This window comes from Culex quinquefasciatus, chromosome 2, assembly GCF_015732765.1.
Source record: "Culex quinquefasciatus strain JHB chromosome 2, VPISU_Cqui_1.0_pri_paternal, whole genome shotgun sequence".
Lineage (NCBI taxonomy): Eukaryota > Metazoa > Arthropoda > Insecta > Diptera > Culicidae > Culex > Culex quinquefasciatus.
Window position 1 is genome coordinate 77,421,161 of NC_051862.1, and position 23,300 is coordinate 77,444,460.

General features: G+C 37.8%; 1 protein-coding gene across 2 annotated transcripts; it reads right to left on the bottom strand.

Annotated features, from left to right (window-relative positions):
* Positions 1–769: 769 nt before the first annotated feature.
* On the bottom strand, positions 770–19,800 carry LOC6048242 (transmembrane protein 198). 2 transcript variants are annotated; one of them, XM_038255283.1, is made up of 8 exons: positions 18,713–19,800; positions 10,020–10,497; positions 9,672–9,780; positions 3,415–3,528; positions 2,982–3,130; positions 2,752–2,916; positions 2,415–2,687; positions 2,160–2,333 (listed from the first exon to the last, which is right to left on the bottom strand). In XM_038255283.1, exons 2-8 carry the CDS (start codon positions 10,128–10,130, stop codon positions 2,160–2,162), a joined length of 1,095 nt encoding a protein of 364 aa, XP_038111211.1. In that variant the 5' UTR covers positions 10,131–10,497; positions 18,713–19,800. The 2 variants fall into 2 exon arrangements, with proteins under 2 accessions (XP_001865191.2, XP_038111211.1); XM_001865156.2 differs by lacking the exon at positions 18,713–19,800 and having other exon boundaries at positions 770–2,333; positions 10,020–10,130.
* Between the last annotated feature and the right edge of the window lie 3,500 nt (positions 19,801–23,300).

Sequence of the window (23,300 nt, forward strand, 5' to 3'; positions counted from 1 at the left end):
CCAACTTTAGGCTCGAGTATCAATGGGTTAATCTCAACTAATTTTGCTCAAAATTTGCACAGATGCTTAAAATAACCCAATAAATAGTTTTTCGCTTGTGGAGCAGGGGGTAATTTTTTCTGGGCACCCTAATGGACAGTCACCTATAACCAATCCACCGCCTATAATTCTAGATAACTTTTTCAAAACAACCAATGCGCCATGGGTGTCCTATGTACATAGGACCTTATGAAAAAATAAGCGAGAATTCATAAATTGACGAAAACCAATCCAAAATGGCTTTGTTTACAACTGGCGCTTAGGACCTTTTGCAAACTAACCCAAGAATTGTGGTCAAATTGTGGTTATGTCAAAAACAATGTTTAATTGGATTTGGTTGAAATCTAAATGCAAATGATATAATTAAAAAAAAAAAAAAACAAAAAAAAGTTGGCCATAAAAACAATTAAAACAATGTTAGAGAGAGGATTTGTTCTGTTGAGAAGTGAAAATTAAACCTTAAGGTTTGACAATTTTCATCTGTCGATAGAGTGTATTCTCCTTTAAAAGAAATGAAAATTCATCTTGTCGCCTAAATCCCCTAAATGAATGAATCTTAAAATGCGGATTTTGGGAATTCATATTGGAAAAAAAGTTAATTAAAAATGGATAAACTAATTGGCGTGTGACTATTTTTCTGAATAGCCTCCTAAAACTTGAAAAAATTGCGTGTTAAAAAATTACTCCAAAGTTCTGTGATATCCTGCTACTTAATTAAAACTCGTGCATCTTCCGATAATTCCAAAATATGGCTTAGTATATATTTTGAGCTTTTAATTAGCCTACGACATTCATGTTTTTTCTTATTCTTTTTGTTATTACACCTCTTCTCCTCTCGCTCTACACCTTTCACCTTTCTCCGGATGGCTACACTTGTTTCACTTACGTTCTCTGAGTCCCGTCTGTTTTCTGTTTTGTTTTTAATAACCTTTAAATTCACTTATCATTTTGCTTATTGTTATCCGTATTTGTCTGACTGCGGCCTGTTTCTGCTGCTGCGGCGGTTTATAACCTAGTACAAAAATTCCAACCTTTTTTAACGCATAGAATTTAAAACGAAGCTTTGTTCACTCTTTTTCCTGCTCCGAAAATGCTAACCTTACTCAACAAACTGTTTTGAACAATATAGTGGTCTGCTGCACAATTGTTGGCCTACGTTTTGTGTGTGTGCGCTATTGTAAATTTGTTTTTCCTTTTTTGTTTTTTTCCGGACTTGTTTTCAAAAATACAAAAACAAGAGCTGTAAACGAAACAACCTTTCTTTTGCTGCATTCTATGTAAAGAGAAAAATAACACCTAGAACACGACTTTGTCTAAATGCGTAATTTATACTTTTTTGTATTTATACTTTGCTTTGTAAAAAAATGAATCACATTCGTCACATTTCCACGTGTTTTCCTGTTCCTTTCTTCGATATACGTTCTTCCTTCTAACCTTCTTAGCTTTGTTTATATTTATTCATATGAAACATAGGTTTACGTTTAAAGTTTTACTTCAGACACTCTGAAATAAGTATTATGGTTTTTTATTGGTTTTATCTTATCTTTATATAGCAATGAATTTGATTCAGTTATTGAGTTAATATTTATATTTTATACAATTACAATTTTGTGTTTGGTTTTTAAAATCTTGCCCTTTATTTATTGAGATGTTGCGCATTTCTCTATGGTTCCTGCATTCGAAATTGTCCGTCCCTAGAACGTTACTGGATTACTCTCTCTGTCTCTCTTTTTCTACTGTTTCGACTTTTTTGTATAAAAACTTTTTTTATTTCTCTTTTTATTCCTTCGCTAAATATCTTTACGTTACCTACAATCCTACACATCACCAGTATTGTTTTGCTGCTTTCTTTCTCGCATTTGTATTGTTTCGAACCACGTTCCGAATTCATTGTTTGGTTTTCTTCCACTTTTCTCAATTTCGTTTTATTTTTTAGCTGACTATTAGTAACAAGTGCGTTCATATTTTTGCTGATAGCTGCTGCCAGTTTTGTTTTTGCTGTTGTTGCTGATGTTGCTGTTGGGGTTATTGTTGGGGTAGTGGTAGTGATAGTGTTGTTGTTGTTGTTGATACTGCTGCTGCTGTTGTTGTTGCTGCTGCTGCTGCTATTTGGCCAAATGTCAACGCTTCTCGTAGCTCGAGTCGCGCTTGTCAAAGTCCGAATCGGGCAGGTTCGTCATGTGGGTCCGGTCGCTGCGGGCCGTGTTCCGGTCGTTTGAGCCCGTCTTGGTGGACACCTCGGACGGTGGGCCGGAGTCGGTGGTCACGTGCTTCTGGAGGGCGGAGACAAAGTTCTGCATGGGAAGGAAATGAACAAAAGTTAGATGATTATTAGAAATTAAAATAATAATTGAAAAAACTCCACATCTCCTCACCTGCGAGATGATATCACCCCGGGCGGTCCGGACCTGGTACAGATAGCGGTACTTCCGCTGGCGGGCCTCCTCGCGGGTTTCCCTCGATCGCGAACCCTGGCGGCCCTTGTAGTGCCGTCGCCTCCGGTGCATCATCTGCCTTCGGTGGTCAATTTTCCAAGCGGTCACAAAGCACTGCACCAACACTCCCAACACTGAGGTGATTGGCCAACAGCACAGGATAACGCCACCCCAGCAGGGAGGGGGAGTTGGGTCCGGCTTCATGTTGAACAACTGAAATTAACAGAATTAGAATTAGATAAACTTAAAAAAATGTAACAACTGTCCCATAACTCACCCAATCCATCGTGTTCAAGCCGTGCATGAAGAAGTCAATCGAGCACAAGATCATGGCTGAACCCAGAACACTGGAAGCGATGATTGACATCAGTTTCGGACAGAATAGTGTGATAATTGAACAGATAATTGCACCGCCCACAACCGATACCAGGAGCTCATTTTCCTACAAATAATCAAAATTTGAAATTTAGTACTAAATTCACAAACAAAACATCTTCAAAAACTCACTCCAAAGATGTAATGAGGTAGTGTGGCAATACAGGCGGCGATGGTGGCACCGGCCACCAGGGCCCCGGCCGAGGCTCCGATCAACGTGGACGAGATTGGGTGGGTCGATCCCAGAATAGCACCAAACAGGCCGGCCACCACGGCCAGGGCTGGAAAGTGAATCCAAAGATTTAGTTTAAGATACGCTCAACCCCCGGTGGTTGGTCACTTTTTCGTTTGACACTTTTTTAGTTTGTACCCCGTTGGTTGGTCAAAGTCTAACTAAAAAGTGAAAAACTGTCACTTTTTACACTGCGCTCACGCACACTATCAAAACAAACGTTAGGTAGTGTGTGTGAACTCCGTGTAAAAAGGGTGTCAAACTAAAAAGTGACAGTTAGTGTCAAACCATCGGGGTTTGAGTGTAACACTAATTGATATTTGTTGGAATTACCTGGGGCGGCCAAATTTCCAAAACCTGTAATATTTTTGCTCTGCAACAGGACGATGCATCCGGCCCCTGCTGCCAGACCAGTGAGGAAACCAATCGCCCGAAGACATCGATATCCTGAAAGGAAATAAAACCTCGAAGAATTAATTTTTAAACCTTAAACTGAATCATTAAATCAACAATATATATATGCTTATATTTTGCAAAGTGTATGTCACCCCCACTTTATTTTTTGCTTTAAAAACATCTTTCTGCTCTCTGTTTTTTTTTTCAAACATTTGCAATTTTCAAATTATGCTTATAAAACGTTTGTTGAACGAATCACGTTTCTCCAAAGGACCAAAACAGGATGTCCTTCTCTGTTCAAGATTTAATTTCCACCAGTAAAAGCTCACCAGCTTAGAAACTGCACACCAGGAGAAAGCACATTCTGTTGACATGCATCAGCAGCAGCGTCCTCACTTAGTGAAGTTGGTGGTGGAGGAGGAGGGGCAACATAAAGCATAAACCATTTCAGAATTTTAAAGCAACATGAAGTGTGGCGTGCAGGCTCGAGCAACACGAACAAGGACACAAACATTGACACTAGCATGTTGCAGCGCTGGAGGCATTTTCACTGTTTAGAAAAAATAATCATAATTGAAAAAAATATATTTCAGGATTTCATGCGACTGGATATAGGACAGATTTCCCATTTTTACAAAACATCAACTTCAAGTCTTTCCCACATTCCATAACAGTGACGAAAACTTATAATTTTTTACTGCTTGCTGCTGTGTTTGAATGAACTTTTTCCTTTGTGTACACAACATCATCGTCATCAGTCAGCAAGGACCACCGTCACCGTCCGCTCGACGACCAACCTTGCTCCAAGGACGAATGCCAAATAATATCCACCCAGTGCATTACGGTTCCTCTAAGCTACAGTGCTCAATGTGTGATTTAATCCGGTACAGTACTTAAAAACTCGTAATAAAAAATAGATTTTTTTTCTTTTGTCCGGAACTTGCAAGTCCTATTGAAAACTTACGAGGACTGCCCTGAAATTAATGGAATAAAAAAGCTTAGCAAGTCAAAAAAAAAAACGAAAAAACGAAGTTGACTTTATAGCTGTCGGCCACCATTGCTAGGTACCAACCACTAGTGTCTTCCTTTTATCTACAAGGACTTCGCCGCCCTGGGCTTCTAAGTGTATGAAAGTATGGCACGGAGCGACGGCGCCGAATACCCATATTTACACAAAGAATTTTAGAGCGCCCGCCGCGGGATTCGAACCGGCGACCTCTGGGTTGTGAGTCCAGTGCGCGGTCCGATTGATCCACACGGGCGGGACAAGTCAAAGTTTTTTATAATTTGACCCTAGTTTACTTTTATTAGTACTTTTCGCTTCGCTTCGCTAGGAGACGGTGATTTTAGCGGATTGCAGACTGGATTTTCGCCATGTGATGTGATGATTGTCTAAGCCCAAGTTGCCTAGGAATCGATAATTGGGAATAGAACCAATTCCACCTGAACCAGATTCTCACCACCATGGCAGCCGTCCATTGCCGGCCGCTCCCATCTCCACCGCGCACCAGGGACAAGGAAAGGGAATTGGAAGACGGGAAGTGTTGATGCTCCACTTTTTTAAGAGTATTAAGGGAAAATCTCCAAGGTATCCTCAAGTAAGTTTCGCTTGGAGTTGGACGGTTTTTGGGAAGGTAAATGGTCTGAGGAGCCACCCTAGGCGAGTGGTAACGACCTTTGGCATTGTTGTTCGAATTCTTCGTGTGTTCTCATTTCTAATGGGAATGCTTTCAATTCTTCTCATCTCTTATTGGATGAATTCTATCAGTCACCCAGGCTATTTTTAGCGAGGTATTTTTAGATTCAATTTCAACTGCGCTTGCAATCTTGCATGCAATCTTGTTTGAGTTCTCATGTTCAACTCGCATTCAATTAAACTCTTTGTCCGATTCTTGGATTCAAGTATACCAGTCTAATTCCTCCTCAAGCTACCAATGCTCCACGGTTAAGTGGAAAGCATTTTGCTTGCCAATCCTAAGGGCAGGGGATCGAACCCCGCCGTTTTGAAGTTTTTTCATTAATTCCAAATTCAATGAGTCCAGAACTTTCTCGTTGGAAGCAGATGGGTATCGAACCCAGAACCATTCGCTTATAAAGCGAACATCGTAACCATTCAGCCACGACCGCTCCCCTAGTTTACTTTTATTAGTACTTTTCAGCAAAAAAGTAGTAATCCAGCTGCGTGTAAAAGACCTGGGTGTATAAAAAATGCTGCATTTTATTCTGAAACCTGTTTTACCGAAACCTCAAGCTCGTAGGGGAAATATGCCCATTTTAAGCCTAATAAGCGGTCGTGTTTGAATGATGCTGGATAATCTGGATTGTTCCTTGAAATTCACTAAAACCAAGTACACCAACGAGTAGAGCAACTGTTTGTGAACATTTCTGTTTATTTTCACTTTTATTAAAAGTTATGCTATTCCTTTTACAAGCATTTAAAAAAAATATTTCAAAAATGCATTCTAATCAGTCGAGTGCATTGGGCCACGCCCATTTTTCTATTTTCAGCTTAGTTCTTTTTTTCTTCCAGCGCCCTTTTTGGGTCTGCTTAGTGCTGCCAAAATTGATGAAATTTTAAGCGAACACTCACGAAAAGTAGCATTTACCCTCAGGGCCCGAAGAAGACCACCAGAAATCCCGATGCGAGACTAGACTTTGATGTTCTCTATCCGATCTATCAGTTCCTCTTAGATTCCAAAATATCCATTTAGTTTTTCTTCAGTTAGTTTTTCTTCAGTTAGTTTTCCTTCAGTTAGTTTTCCTTCAGTTAGTATAACTCGCCTTCACACAAAGCCGTCGTTTCTGGTTTGCACCGGAAGCAAAGCAAGAACGCCCCAGCAGCTGGACACCGAGTTGCGGCTGAGGACAAAAGCAAAGGCCAGCAGAGCCAACCAAGACCCCTACACAATCCCCCTTCCCTTCCCACGCCTTGTCTTTAACATCAATCCCTTCCCTGGGACGGGGTTTGTATTCTTCTTCTGTTTTTTTGCAAGAAAATTCGTGTTCGAAAACAAATATCAAGCAATCTGTGATTCAGATAGCTTGACAATTCAAATTTTCTTGATGATGTTTTTCAACTCAGTGCTCAAGCATGCGGATGACTTTTTCTTTGGTTGAAATGTTGTTTTGTTTTTCCTCGCAGATTTTTTTTTTATTTGGCTGTTAAAATTTGCGTGGGTGGAGAATCCTGAGTTTATGTTCCATCGTTTTACGGTGGATCCGTTCATAAGGAGCTGCAGGATACAAATTACTTGAAATGGTTGGCAAATCAAAGATGAGTCAAAAAATGTTCACTTCGTCAATTTTTAATGTGTTTTTTTTATGATTTTTTTTTAATTTTTTCCATGGGTCGCACGCCCTAAGGTGTCAGAATCGAAAGAAATGGCTGGTAAAAATTCAAATTTGTACCAATTCATTCACTTCAAAGAGCAAAAAAGATTGTTTTTCAATTTGTGGCAATGTTTTGAAATAAAAAAAAGCGAAAAAATCGAATAAGCTAAACTGTGGCAATTATTTTTGCTTTTTTAATTCAGTTCTACGATGTTGTTTCTTCACGCCACATTTTAATTTCATGGGAAGCACAGGTTTAATATTGTTCAATCTAAATGACATTTCTATGTAACGCGCAAAAAAAATAACAAATGGGCAAAAGAATAGTCAGTTCATGAAATGTATTGTTTTTTTAAATGAAAATGCTGATAAGTCAACATTCGGTGTACGATAGAAATAAAAGCCTTTCAATTGAAAATATTTTAATCAATCTATTAATGCAATTTACAATTATTTGTGAAATTGATTTAATTTTTTATTTTTTTTCAACTCAAATTACAATACTTCTCATTTTCTCCTCATAAGAAAGGACTGGTTTAGGTTGACAGAAGCGGCCATGTTGAAAGTGGTTTAGTTTGACAATAGGTTTTTTTCTCTTTGTTTATCCCATCCCAGTCCCTTCCCTACTAACCCTGAGTAGGCCGCGGGTAATCGGCTCCCCTCCCACTAACATTTACACACAAGATCCTCTGTAATTATTAAGTCAAATGTAATTACAAAAGCCGACTCAGTCCTAACCAGGTCCCAGTACCGAAAAGGACCTAATAAAAATAATTTTATGAAAAAAGTAGCATTTATAGCTGCACCAGCATGTTGGTGGTGTTGGTGGCCACCCTTTGTTCTTTATTTGCCTTCGCTCCTCGCTCGGTTTTCTTCAGCCTTCGATTGGAATGGGAATTCAAAATTCAAACGTCAGAAGACTTAGCGCGTTTGTTTTTTGATGGTGCTTACTAATTATTTACATTTTTCGGGATTATTTTTCAAGAGAGTGACCAAGTAATGGTCAAAAGAACATGTTGCCGGTAGTTGGAAGCAATTTTATATCTTAAGCGCTTTGAAATCGTTAGCGCAAGTGAAAGATTTTGATGGCGACTTTCGTTAAGCAGTTTACCTCTGATCTTGCGTGTGGATGTGTGTGCCATCAAAATGATGAGAAATGGTCTCGCAAAATAGAAATTATGATCAAAAGTGCATTAAATTTGATCTTTTTGGCCAGTAAGTGGCATAAATTTGCGTGCTTACTCGAGGCGGTGCTGTTGCTGGTAAGTTTATAGCCTGAAAAGTATTTTGGAGCTTTAATCGAGCATCAAACTCTCCATATGACGAAGATAGGTGTTTGATTAGAAAGGGTATATTTATTCCTTTATCCTTTTCACCGAGCGGGCTAAAGCGCCAGTCCTTACCGTTGGTGCTGGGTTTGAATCCCGTCAGTTGTATTTGATTTTGTGTTTACAAAAAATGGTACCTTTTATGACGAAGGTTACGTGCATGTTTTGCATATTAGGATATTAGTCACAACCACAGAATTTTCATCAGTTTCTGGTAAATTTTCATCAAGTTCACACACATTTTTTACACATTTTTTAGTTAAAATTACTCAAAAAATAGGTACCGTAAACCGTGGTGACATTGATAGGATTTTAATTTATTTTTGGAATATTTTAAAACTGGTAAGGTTTTTCTCAAGATTTTTATTTTAAAAACATATACTTGGGTAGGCCACAAAGTCTATGCTCTATTCAAGAAATTAATTGTCAATAGTGTTTAAGAATTGATTGCGTTAAAAAGTCTTTGCCTAAAATCCCCGATAGAAGTAAATTAATGTTTAGTTAAAATCAAATAAATGGGGTTCTAGCTTTATGTTTACATGAAACGTACCATCACTCAGTTTGCTGATATAGATTTTAAGGCAAAAAATCAATGCTTATAAGTTTTTAAACTTTTTTAACAAAATATATATAAATTTTATGTAAAATTTTGCCTGAAATTCGATTCAAACTAGTTTTGTTTATAAAATTATTCATTTATATTACATTTTAATTTGAATTCAAAGCATGAATCAAAAGTTTTCACATTTTAGATGGAATTTGTTCAACAATTATTATTTGAAACTTATTTTACCTTTTCCTAGTGGAAAAATGTCTAAAGAATCCGAAAAGGTATTCCGTTTTCCGATTCAAAATCATATTTATTGAGGAAATCATGACACTTTAAGAAGATTAAAATAATGCTTTTCATCAACATTTTCTTGATCATAGTTAACAAACTTTTTTAACATTTCAGGTCCTTCTTGATGTACTTTGAACACTTCTCTACCATGGTCAGTATGCTTCCACAGCATTCCTTACTTATTTAATTTGTACTCTTTATTTTGCGGAAAAATCTCAAACCTATTAAAGTCACCCCGTTTTACGGTACTATTCAACCAACAAAATTTTCAACATGGCAAAATTCAACTTTTTTTTGCTGTGTAGTTGTTAGTTTTGTAGTTGTTAGTTGTTTTTTTTAGTTGGAGTCGGAAACGATGAACCGATTCTTTTTGGAAACAGGAGCTGAAGTCTGGAATCTTTATTAGACCTTTAAAACAAAACTCCAGAAGTCAACAAAAAATAGAAAAGATTATCCAGCAACCGTAACCATTTCACCGTGATACCCTGTTGCATCCGCTTTCCACGTTTCAACAGAGCATATGACGCAGTTACATCCAGCCAGCATCCCACTTTCCCAAAACATGCTTTCCTTTTTTGTGTTTACTCGCACACTTTTCTGCTTCCCTCTTAAGAGTACTCTTAAATTGATCCCCAACCGAACTCCCCCTCCCAAAAACGGCATCATGACCAAACACACATCGCAATCACACCCACCTAGCAGCGTGTACACGATTCCGAAGACCGCGATTGTGGTCCACAGCAGCACGGAAACCGTCGAGTTGGCCGGAGTGGCCGTCGTACAGAGCGGGTTCTCCATCGCATTCTGTGAGGGAAATTTAAGGAAAAGTCATTAGTTAAATTGTTTATTTTTTCACGAAAATATTAACAAACAAATATTTTGGACTTTTGCCTGTAGTTAGTTTACTGCACAAGTTGCACAGTTGTTGAAAAAAATGTTGTACAATGGTTGCAGCAACTCCATTGCAACAGAGTTGCTTCCAACGGACCAAAAATAGGTTGAATCTACTGTTTTGCTAAAATACAATAAGTTCATCAAATTACCTGTATCAGGAACGGCCACACAATCGAGTGGTGGTCAAACTTGGACTCCACGGCCGTGCTGGCGCTGGCATTCCGCAGCAGGTGCCTGCTCTCTTCGTGACGGAAATGCATCCTGACAGCCCTCTAAAAAAGGATTCACTATCCTTTTCTTCACCCCCTCGAGGCCAAATCAACACACACTCACACACACACAACTACGAACAACAACTTTGTTCTGTACAGTCTTGTCCTAGCCTTGGGCCGAGTTGCACACTAGTTCATAATCACAACACATTGTCCTTTGGGGCTGGTGGAGGAGGTAGAGTCCTTTTTCTTTCGTCTGCATTTGGGGACACGCGAGGAAGGACGACACTCTCGAGCTGGCTGCCACTCGAAGGAGCTAATCAGCAGGGCTATTGTTCAACCCGGTGTGGATTGAGCACCCAACGACTATATCAGTCGCTCGTTCGTTGTTGGATTTTGAGCTGACAGGCTCGGGCTGGTGGAAGGAAAGAAAGAAGGAAAACTAGAGCTTTTCCTTTGGCGTGAGGACACAATCGAAGGGCACGGTGTCGTGTCGTGAGATGGAGCTGTTCCATGGCAAGTGTGTGTAACAATTTATTTTTTTAACATGCATACTAATAATATTCTCTAACCTAAAACTTTCTTGTTATGTCTTTTTTTGTTTTTGCCTTCCTCACCTTACTGAGAGAAGACTGTAAAATCACTCGAAAAACAAAATTCTTAATTTGATTACCTAGACCCACCTTCACGTAAACATATCGACTCAGAATCAAATTCTGGCCAAATGTCTGTGTGTGTGGTGGGATGTTGATAAAAAAAATTCACTGGATTATCTCGGCACTGACTGAACCGATTTGGACTGTTTTGGTCTCATTCGATCCGTCTTCGGGTCCCATAAGTCGCTATTGAAAATTATAAAGCTTAGTTAAGTACTTCAAAAGTTATGCTATAAAAACGATTTTACCAAAAGTTCGGAAGATTGTAAAAGGGTGTTTTTTTTGTAAGAAACCCCGTCATATTATACATTTTTAGAAAGGTTAACGAGTTCAAAAGATTGAAGATCTGATGAACCTACACCCAACTGGCAGTCGCATGATTGTGATGCATGGCAGCATGAAAGTATATCAGAATCTGCATGAAATCTGTCCTCATGCATTTTTTGCGATATAGGAGTATGACATTTTTGCCCGTTACCGATAATTATCGACATTACCGACGGCTTTTTGGTTGTATTTCACAAAAAAAAACACTTAGCAGAACGAGGATTGAACCACCAACTTCTTGGTTATTGATCCGATACGCTACCACCGCGCTATGGACGCTTGATGTAAAGTGAGTGAAAGAGCACCAACATATGCTTCTCTTTGGAGTGTTGCTCGGGGACGGGCCAGCATTATATGTGTTGGTGAGAACTGCAGATCGCTGAAATTTTTACACGCGGGCAAAAATGATCTACGGGCTTACTGCAAAAAATGTTATAAAATATGACATTTTCTGCAGCAAATCCAATGTTTCAGATTTTGAGAAATATTTTTCCTTTGGGTGTATAAAAAGTTATAAGCACTTAAGTGTTATTTATGAACTTTTTTGGGGATGGATCTCATATAATTCGATGAAAACGTTGTCCGGATCTATCATGTGACTTGTCGTTAGATAGGTAATCAAAAGACCTTTCCAAGACCTTTCCAATTGCAGATCTGACAACCCTATGAAAAGTTATTAGCACATAAATGCCCTGAATTATGAAGATCTGACTACCCAACCTGATGGTATGAATAATAAATCAAGTTGAATACTTAAAGGTCCGCCTTTTTGTATCTATTTTGGATAACATTACCCTCTAAATGCGAGGAAGGCACCAACCACCTAAAAGTGGATTAAGCATTTAATTGCAACAAACATAGTTCTCGGCACAACGAAAAAAAAAACTACAGTCCGAAAACTAAGGCGAATCGGGACAACTTTCTTGATAGGGGCAGCTGATTTCATCACTTAAACTATCAAGCGCACGAAACTCGGTTTTGTAGTTTAAGTGTTACAGTAATTTATAGCTTCAAATTTGGAAATCAATGCAGAGCAATTTTATAACTTTTTACAAAAAATAGTGATTATTGATATTGATTTTTTAGTTTGGATAAAACCGCGTTTTTATTTGAGTGTTTTTTTCCAAAACTTTTGAAAATTTATATGCTTTCAATTAATACACCCAAAGGAAAACTATATCTCAAAATCTGCAACAGTGAATTTGCTGCAGAAATTGTCACATTATATAACATTTTTTGCAGCAAGCCCGTAGATCATTTTTGCCCGCGTGTAAACAAGTCAGCGATCTTCAGTTTTCACCAACACATATAATGCTGGCCCGTCCCCGAGCAACACTCCAAAGAGAAGAATATGTTGATGCTCTTTCACTCTCATTTCATCAAGCGTCCATGGCGCGGTGGTAGCGTGTCGGATCAGTAACCTAGAAGTTGGTGGTTCAACCCTCGTTCTATTAAGGTTTTTTTTTTGTGAAATACAACCTAAAAGCCGTCGGTAATGTCGATAATTATCGGTAACGGGCAAAAATGTCATACCCCTATATTGCAAAAAATGCATGAGGACAGTTTTCATGCAGATTCTGATATACTTTCATGCCGCCATGCATCACAATCATGCGACCGCCGTTTGGGTGTACCAACTGGTTAACCCTCTACAACCTAACCCCGCCTTTAGACGGGCTTCAATCTGGAAAATCGCCAAAAATCAATTTTTTCAACCAATTTTTGATCTTTAAAATGTATTGGAAAGAAGAACTCTAAAAATTTTAGATAATTTAAGGGTTGGAAGTTTTGCTTGTTTTATGTGACTTTGCCAATGTTTTTAAAAACGTAATTTTTTTAGGGGTCAACTCTGGCTGTGTTTTTTACTAACATTTCCTAGACTTTAAGTAAAATTAAGTATGCAGTAATTTTTGTAGTGTCCCAGACTATGCCTCTACGCATTTTTTAACAATTTAAATGGTAATGGTGCCATTCTATAGCAGAAAATGTGAAAATCAAGTAAAAAATGAAAAAGTGACTGTAAAAGCATAAAAAAATAGATAGGCAAAATGTAATGATAGGAGGTGTTAGTATTTGCATAATACTACCAAAAACAAACATAAACTTAACAAGAGAAATGAAAATTAAAATACTAAAAATAAAACAAGAAAAACATAAATCAAGAGAGAGAAGTTTTTCGTAGAACATAAGTTGCTCAAAATGGCCTCCTGAACACGGAAAAATTAAAAAATCTCGAAAAAGAAATTTGGGCGGTAGAGGGTTAAAAAAACAAAAGGGTTTTGAAAAAGGCCCTCTAGTCAAATTGTAGGGGAAAAAGGGGCAAGTGTAACGATAAAGAAATGCTCGTTTTAACCCATTAAACACGTTAAAAAATCTGTCGAATTTTTTAGAATCATCTTATTCCAGGTCTTGACTGAGACTTTGATAGAACAAGTTTTAAAAAAAATCTGTTTTTAAATGTAAAAAAATGATTTTAAAATTTTTGATTTTTCGTACGTTCTACTCAACTAGTGGGGCAAGACGAACAGCCCGTTGGGGCAAGAGGAACAATGCATGAACAAACATGCTGATTTACTAACAATTGAACTATACATCAGATTAGGATGTATTTAAAACTTTTCTTTCGTTTTTAGATTAAAAAATAACATTTTACTATAAATTTGACCGTTTTTACGGAAAAAATATAATTTACATGATAAATAGCAAATTTTCATGATATTATTCTATCGTGCATGGACAATTTTTTAAACAATTGTTCATCAGTTTTTAAGAACTTTTTTGTATTTTTTCTCAATAAAATATGTTGCTGCAGCAATTCGTATTTTTTCCATACTAAAAATCCATATGGTACACTTGCCCCACCTGAACAAGTGCTCTCAACAAAAATAACCAAAAGTTAAATCATACTTAATGATAGGTGCAAGTCATTGGTAGGGACACTACTGATCTAGGAAAAAATGCATTTTGATAAAATGAGCCTTGAAACGAACCCTAAGCCTTACTTTGTACTTTCCAAATATTATAAGAAAACAAAGGTTTTGAAAAAAACTTCATTAAACCCTATTCCTCGTGGCGTTTACGTCGTTTTGGCGGTTATGTGGTAGTAGAATAAGCTAATTGTATTGCTAGCAACAATTCCTAATACTGAAAATAATCAAAATTGTAAAAATTACGGCCATACTAGCGATTGTTCCTCTTGCCCCATATGGTCGTCTTGTCCCACCTTCCCCTATATCATTTGATTATAAATTTGACTTGAGCAGAAAAAATTACACGTAAGAAGTCATTCTCCCAGAAATGTCTAAATAAGCGCAAGCGAATTTAAAAAGAAATAAGCCGAAATTTGGGCTAGAAACCTTTTTCAATATCTTGTACTGAATAAATTGCAAAATAATAAGTGTTTTAAACTACAGAACTCTGTTACAGATAGATCTAAACTTGATTCAAGTTTTATTCTTTCCCTCAAATTAAAATGCACCCAGACTTAATACACCTTTTCACAAAGCTCGGTGATCCAGCCAGATGAAAATGTGTTTAAATTTGTTTAAATTTAGAGAAATAATGATTTCTCATGCTCTTATGATCGGATGATAATTATATTAGGCCCTAAATATTATGTTTGCAATTACCTTTTGTTTTTTTAGGGGTTCACAGCCACCAAGGAAGTTGGTGTCTCCTTATTCCATTTTATCCGATTTATCCGATGTTATTGTAAAATAAGTTAAACTTTATTGTAAATTGTCTTGAAGAAGTACTTTAGGGGATGAATTTAAAATGATATTGAAAGTTCAAGTAGTTTTGAAGTAATTTTGTCCCGCCCGTGTGGATCAATCGGACCGCGCACTAGACTCACTATCCAGAGGTCGACGGTTCGAATCCCGCGGCGGGCGCTCTAAAATTCTTTGTATAAATATGGGTATTCGGCGCCGTCGCTCCGTGCCATACTTTCATACACTTAGGAGCCCAGGGCGGCGAAGTCCTTGTAGATAAAAGGAAGACACTAGTGGTTGGTACTAGCAATGGTGGCCGACAGCTATAAAGTCAACTTCGTTTAGTAGTTTTGAAGTAAATAAAATGTTCGCTACACAAATTTTGGTGCAAAAGTTCTGGTTGATGTGCTCCGTTAACGAATAGATTCTATTAAGATAGGTTTTGTTTGTTTTTGGATTCTGTTGGAAGTCGAAAATCGAAAAAAAGTTAGAAATTTTGATTATTATTATAAAAGTATCTTAAACTATAATTCATAATTAAATCTGGCCAGCAAGTCATAAACTTTGGACATCCTTAATTTAGAAGAATATTTTTTCAACTAAAATTCCTGTTATTGTAACTTTACGGGGATGCGTTAACAGTGTAACAATGTATTTTTTTTTTCTTTTTGTATGAATGGGGAATTATTCAAATATAAGAGTTTCTCTTTTCATATTATGTTCTAGTTGAGCCAACGGGTCCTGCAGTCTTTTCAAATTTTCACACGCAACGGAAAAAATTCTAATACTTCTTTTTTTATTTGAATGCAAATTTTTAAAATTGACAAGACGACACCTAACAGTTGAAATAACTACACGCAGAAAAATAAGAAATATTTGAATCAACAAAACATTTTGTTGATTTGAAAATCAAGATTTTTGTTGAATCAACGCTAAACGTTAAAGCAACTTTTTTTAAAACATCAAAAGATTTTTGTGGAATTTAGAAAATCAAGGTTTGTTTCAACGCAAAATCGGCGTTGATTAAATTCAACAAAATTTTTGTTGAAACAAACCTCGTACAGGCTGATTCTACATAACATTTTTCTGCGTGTATTAAAAATAAGACATTTGGTCAAGAAAGGCTTTGCTTTGCACTGCCAGTTTTTCAAAAAAAAAATCGTTTAAAATCCGTTTTAAACCATTTATGCACAATGGTCGTACAAAGGGCTATTGTACTGAGAACAATCCTGCCCATAATTGAAAATAAGGCTACACTCAACCCCCGGTGGTTGGTCACTTTTTCGTTTGACACTTTTTTAGTTTGTACCGCGTTGGTTGGTCAAAATCAAACTAAAAAGTGACGAACTGTCAATTTTTATAAGGCGCTCACGCACACTACCAAAACAAACGTTCAGTAGTGTGTGTGAACTCCGTGTAAAAGGGGTGTCAAACTAAAAAGTGACCCCGTTCGTTTGACAACAATTGGTGTCAAACCACCGGGGTTTGAGTGTATTATGCCAAATCAAGTATATTCCGAGAAAAATGCGTTTTAGTGTTTGTCACCAAATCTCCGTCAAGGCAATTTCCCATTAGAGTGGCATATTAGCCGTTCGGTTTTTCGCATCGGCAGCCAAGTCTAAACACTATTTCAGTGAAATTCAAGTTTCAGAAGATGCGTTGGAACATCTTCTACCACCTTGTGCTAATAACTCGTTTTTGCAAAAAGTGAATATTAGCCGTTTCCTCTCCCCAAAAATCAGCTTTTTTGATTTTATTTAATTTATCAAGAGCTCAAAAGAGGTCTTCCAAATGACAATCATTTGTTTACATCATTGGTACGTTCATACAAGTTTACAAACAAAAAATAAATAAGCCAGTTGAAAAATGTACACTTCTAGAAATGAAAGAGTTAGTAAAGATTCATTTTTGACATAAGAAATCGCAGATGCGTGGGCAACGGCATATGAAAAAAGCTGTTTGTATGACCCCAAAAAAACAATTTTCCGTAGTAGAATTGATTTTTATTTATAATATTTGAGGTAGATTCATTTTAGAACAGATATTTTTTTTTTAAATTAATTAAAGTATTGTTTAGAAATAATTGAAGATCCAATTCTAAGATTTTGAGTAGACCGTTGATTAATAAAACAAAAACTAAATTCAAATTTCAATCCCGATTTTCGACATTTCGAAACAAAAAGCATAACATAATACTGTGAACATCATTGCAGTTATGCTACCAACAAAAATCTGAAAAATATCCATGAATTTATAAACATATTTTATTCTCAAACTTTTACTTTATTGTTTACTCGGAAGTATCAAAATTGGTAAAAATATCAAAAAGTCTTCATTTGATTTAAAACGCAAAAGAGTTATGCAATGTACCCATAATTATCTACAATCGATTTCACATGTTTGTTCATAAAAAATAAAATTAGGTCAACATTTTTTTTCCTTTTATTTTTTTTTGGAAAATTTACAGCTTGAGCAATATTGATATCGAGAGGATCGACAGCCACATAGTCGACTGTAATAATAATAATAAAAAACATTATCAAAATAATAGTTTCTAATTCTTGACAAAAAAAAATTAAGGTCAGTTGACAAAAAGAAACTAAAGAAATGCTGGCAGATTTCTAAGAGAAACAGAACTTAGATAAAATTAAGTTCTTTAAGTCACTTCTATAAAAAAAATTTAAAAATTATCTATTTTCATCAGATCAGCAAACCACATTGAGTCACAAAACTCTTAATGCCATGCGTATATTGTATTTGTTATTTGTCCTGCTGAACAGGGGCGTTACTACAGTGAAAGCAAGGGGAACATGCGAATCTTGAATTTACTTAAGAAACAATAGTCAGGAAATAAAAAAAATATTCAAAGATAATTGCGATATTTTCATTGTATCCATTGAGACATAATTAATAGTCACTTCTGAATCCCTGAATCCCCCATGACTCTGTTCAGACCCCAAAGAAACTATCTGTTTATTGTTTGTTTGTTTATTTATTAAATACAGCAGCGTAAGGATTACACCTTTTTAAATTGCTACCTCCGGTGTCATTACGTTTAAAATACAATTAAAAAGAAAACTACACTAAATTTACGGGTTCTCCACAGGATGATGTCGTCTTTCTCGTTGTCGTCTCGCCTTTTCTCGTCTCAGCGTTGATATTCCAGCGTAGTCCAGGGTTCGTCAGGGGATGGGGTTTGCCCCTTATGCGACCTCATCCATGCCCGAGGGTTGTCCCTATTCCACTCTTCATGTAACTTGTGGTTAGGGGGCCCCGGGTCACTTGAGCACCTCCGTGGATTTTTCAGCTGGCGTGTCGTGTCTACCAGGCACCCCGGAGGAGCCGGAGGGTTGTCCCTATGCCACTCTTCCTATAGCTTGTGGTTAGGGGCCCTGGACCTCCGGGCGCGACAGTGGTTACACACGCTTACTACGGCTGCGGTCGGTTCCAGAAAGCCAAGCAGCCGCTCTTAAAAGTTGCTTCCGAAGTCGTTCGCTTCAGTTCAGCAGGCAGCATGTTCCAGTATACCGCACCCCTGACGAACAGCGAACTCGCGTAGGCCAACGTGTTGTTTCGAGGAAGGATCAGGTTTTGCTGGCGACGGCCTCGGAAGGGTACTAGTTTCTGGTACAGTAGTGGTGGGGAGCGCGTTGTGAACAGTTTCCGGATGAAGAGGCAGGAACGGTAAGGGAACAGTCTATCCAGCGAGCAGCCAACTAAGGATTTCTGGAGGTGGCTTACATGAGCGTACCGGTTCAGGCCGTAAACGATAAATTGATAAACTATCTCTAGAGTAAAACAAAAAGATCCAATAAAATATCTCGAACAGGAAATTATCTCGATAGTTCCTATGATTATGAAAATAATTAAATGTTTTTAATAGAATGTTCATACACACTCGCCATGGAATAACCCAAAACTGTGTTTACATCCTTACACTCGCTTTCTTTGTTCGCGCGCGCCTTCAAGGTATGCAGCACGCACAACACCGCACTGCACTGGTCCGATGCTGCTATCAGTGCTGCTTCGATCTACGATTCTCCAAACAACAACCAACCCACATCCCACAGCATTTTTCCGATGACTGCTTCTGTGTTGCTGTCTGCCTTATTTTGACGCCAATTTCCCTCCCACCCACAATCGCAGCAGCCGCAGCCGCCTACTTCACTCCACCACGTGAAGCAAGTATCGATTTTCCCAACAACAACAACAACAGCAGTTCCCAAACAGACTCCCCTTTTGCTCCCAGCAGTTTGCGGTGCATCCTCGTTTTTCACCACGTTTTCAGGCTGGCAGTTTCCCCCCCCCCCTTCTCACAGCACTGTTTGTTGTTTTTGTTGCAGGGATTTTTCCCCCATACGGGGAGTCGATTGGATTATGTCCTTTTATTCGTGCGAAATTAGCACACTTCACGATGCAATCTAAGTCAAGGATCCTCTCGAGTTGAGTTGTCTTCTTGTTTTTTTTTCCTTTCTTCTGTGGGAAAATAGGCTATCCTAAGCTAATTTTCCCTTTTCCCCACACTCGTGATTTTCTTTGTCGTTCTAGTTTTGTGCACTCTGCGAATTTTCCGACGGGAAAATCCTTTGACGCGATTAGTTTTTCGCTTGTGAGGACGGCACAACTTATGACTTTTCAGTAATAGACAGTATAGTTACTTGAGAGTTAGTTCAAAATTTGGCGTAGCACTTAAACAAGTTATAGAAAATCTAAAATAATATGTTTCTATCTAGGACACTGTACGATTTCATTTTCGCGAGGAAAGTTAAAACCTCAAAACTCAATTCTAGCACGTTACTTGAAAAAGTCCATCTGTATAAACTGAGCACGTTAGTTTAACTCTACAATTTCTACGAATTTCCCTGCTGAATTTCGCAAGAAAACTGCCTACAACACACACTCCCTTTCTTTCCTTTGCTTGCTCCATTTGGCAGTGGCAGTATAAAAACAGGGTGGGGAAAATTTGCGTTTCAACACACTACTGACTGCAGTTGCTGACTGGATCTAAGGATCTCTGCAACACCCCAGGGTGGACACTACCCACTGTCAAAGGGAAAAAGGCTCCAACAATTTGAGGGGTTTCTTGCTTCATGGGGGAGCGCTTTTTTTGCTGCGGACTTGAAAACAGGAGCAACGTTATCGTCCTGGCGATTTGAATGGGCCGTTTAGTGAATGAAATACTTTGGAGGAATTATGAGCTTTTGACGCCGTTTTGTGTTTAAAATATTTTTTCTAGTTCACTGTCTATAAATAAGAACACAAGTTACATTACTTTCAAGTCTGCATATAATTAAATCTTGAAATAAATTATTGATTATATATTAGGGTGTTTCAGCCAAACAAAAAAGTTCTCAGATTACGGCAAACCGAGGTTCCCCTTGTAGAGGGTACCCATAGGGACTCTCATGCCAAATATCAGCCCATTTGGTTGAGAATTGGCCTGTCCCCAGCGGTTTAAAGTTTACATGGAAATTACTATGGGACTTTTATGCTTTTCGTTCAATCGATCCTACAGGCCAGGGGACAACATGGATTCACTCGGAATAAAGACAGGTGTGTAGGGGATGGTCCAATGAACACATTCCAGAAGGAAAAAGGGTTGTCCGTTCTGTCCCCAAGGTGCGCATTGGATCGACGTCCGGTGTCTCAAAAACTACGAATGCCGACGCCAATTGAGCTTTTATTTTCAATGGTTACTACGTAGTTGTGATGTATTTTGAATGGTAAACATGAAACAAATGTCAAAACGTCTCAATGGAAGCAGAAAGCTTTAGTTTGGAACCAGGCTTTCCTGGTGGGAAAACTACTTCGTAAAGCGAGTTCATGTAAAAAAGTCCTGGCAGATGTATTGTGCTTTTGTTTTTTTTGCATCTGGGTGCTTGGAATAATTAAGTGTTACCAACGGTTAAAGGCTAGTGTTGGTTGTTGTAGCAGTATTTACTGACCGATATGAAGGATTCTTGCTGGCTCCGTTAGACTATAACAAATAGCAAATATTTTCTTCAACTTCCTGCCTTCCCTCTTCAAAATCAGTCAGTGGATGACCAAAAGTCTTCAATAGGCGAACAACCACTGCCTCCCATCAATATTGCACCTTATAAAAATTCGAGAGCAATCTGCTCATAACAATTTAAGTTACATTTCCATGTTTGTCATAGTGGGTTCATCAATTTTTTAAGACCACCCCTCAACCCCCTTGACCAAATTAATGATTGCTAACCAACTGCACTTATGAACAATGAATTTTCCAAGATTTTTTCAATTAAATGTTATACTCTAGCTTGAAATTTCTTTTTTTTTAAATTGAAAATTGAAATTTAAATTGAATGTACTGAAAAGAAATTGATTTGAAGACAGTATTTTTTTTAGTTCTGTGTTTTAAAAGTAATGATATTCAATAAAATAATGTTTTAATATACGGTTAGTATAAGAAATTGTTAATCTTCTTATGTATTTGTAATGTGAAGTAAAAACAGAAACACAACAATAAGAAAATGAAAAATTTTATTTGAGGCCGCTCTGGGCAGGACCAAGTCGGATGACGATTTTGAAGAATCATGACTACGCTGAATGGTGACATCGGACTTGCGCATGACGCCAGGACCACGCTCGATGACGGGCTGGCGAGATCGGACTTTTTGCTGGACGTTGACTTGGACAGGACCACGCTCGATGGCGAGCAGGAGAGATCGGTCGGGATTTCGGAACAAGAGTGTGCTTAAAAGTTCTCTGTTCGTTGGTGTTTGTTTAAGAGGCAGGTTTCCTTCCAGAATTCCCACCAGAAAAGCCTTATCTTTACTTTCACTGTCCTCGTTGCTGTTGTTGTCACCAGCTAGGTCATGGCCCTGATCAAGATCCTGATCAGCTTCAAATCGTCGATCTGCTGAGGCTGTTAAACTATCCAAACAGTTAACCAACGTTTCAGTCGTTTGTTCAGTCGTTCCAACTGCAGCTTCCTCTTGTCCGATTGGCTAAAGATTGAAAAGTTAAATAAGAGTGTAACAGGAACATTTAATTTAAGCATACATTCCACGATAAATCACATGGCATGGATAGTTCCGTCCTGAAATGAGTTCTATCCTCCTCAGATTTCGAAGGGGTTCGGGATTTTTGCCTGTAAAGTCCTAAAATTACTTTAATTTAGTAAACTGGAATAAACCATTCTGATAAAACCATATTGTTAAAATTTATACCTCTCCAAGTGTCGTACAAATCTTGCAAATGGGAATTGATCTTTCTTCGTGGTACATTTGAAGCACTTTCCGCCAACCGGGAGATTTCCAAGGCGGCATTCTTGATCGAAAGCTTGTCGTATCGATTCCGGTGCAAAAGAACGCTTAAAAGCTCTCTGTTCGTCGGGGTGCGATGCAGGGGCAGATTTCCCTCCAGATTTTCCACCAGGAAAGCCTGGTTCCAGGACCGCAAACTAAAGCTTTCTGCTTCCATTGAGACGTACTCACATTTGTTTCATGTTTACCATTCAAAATACATCACAACTACGTAGTAACCATTGAAAATAAAAGCTCAATTGGCGTCGGCATTCGTAGTTTTTGAGACACCGGACGTCGATCCAATGCGCACCTTGGGGACAGAACGGACAACCCTTTTTCCTTCTGGAATGTGTTCATTGGACCATCCCCTACACACCTGTCTTTATTCCGAGTGAATCCATGTTGTCCCCTGGCCTGTAGGATCGATTGAACGAAAAGCATAAAAATCCCATAGTAATTTCCATGTAAACTTTAAACCGCTGGGGACAGGCCAATTCTCAACCAAATGGGCTGATATTTGGCATGAGAGTCCCTATGGGTACCCTCTACAAGGGGAACCTCGGTTTGCCGTAATCTGAGAACTTTTTTGTTTGGCTGAAACACCCTATTATATATTATCTTGAGTTTATTGTGTCAAGTGATTTAAAGACTTTCATACGGCGTGGCTGAAGCAACTTATTATCAACTGAGATACCCCATCGGAGATTTAAACGTAGAAAGTTGAATCTTGAATCCATAGAAATTAATATTCTGTGAAAATCGAATTAAAAAAACAAAATAAGGTAGATAAAATCATTAAAAAGTATTTGTAAATTTGTAGAGAAAACAACCTTAGAACCATTTTTAAAGGTTGTAAATCCGTTTTGATTGTCAAAAGTAATTCCAATTTTATCACAACCATATTTAAATTGTTTTTTTAGGTACACACATGGTCCCAGAGAATCAAGGTCAATCAAAGTTCGCATAATAAATTTAAAGTTAAATTTACAAACGTACAAAGGGTTTGAATGTGTAAGGGGTTTTTTCTACAAATATTCAAATAGAGATAGATCCACCTATAAGGAAATAATTTGTGTACAGACAGTTTTCAACCTAAGGCTCTAGAATTTCCAGAATAGTGTCCAGGTGGTTTATGGAACGTTCCTGAAAGTTCACCGTTTTTACTGCACTTATTTAGATTCTGAAAAATATCATATTTTTAAGAACTTCTCAAAAAGGAAAACAATCTTCATACTGACTTTACATAAAATTTAG

What these genes read in the sequence shown, in the direction of transcription:
- LOC6048242 (XM_001865156.2), bottom strand. Translation starts at nt 10,130, where the DNA reads ATGCATTTCCGTCACGAAGAGAGCAGGCACCTGCTGCGGAATGCCAGC. An exon ending in AATCGTGTACACGCTGCTAG is followed by an intron (nt 3,529 to 9,671) that starts GTGGGTGTGATT and finishes ATTTCCTTTCAG; the next exon opens with GATATCGATGTCTTCGGGCG. An exon ending in GGGGTGATATCATCTCGCAG is followed by an intron (nt 2,334 to 2,414) that starts GTGAGGAGATGT and finishes CTTCCCATGCAG; the next exon opens with AACTTTGTCTCCGCCCTCCA.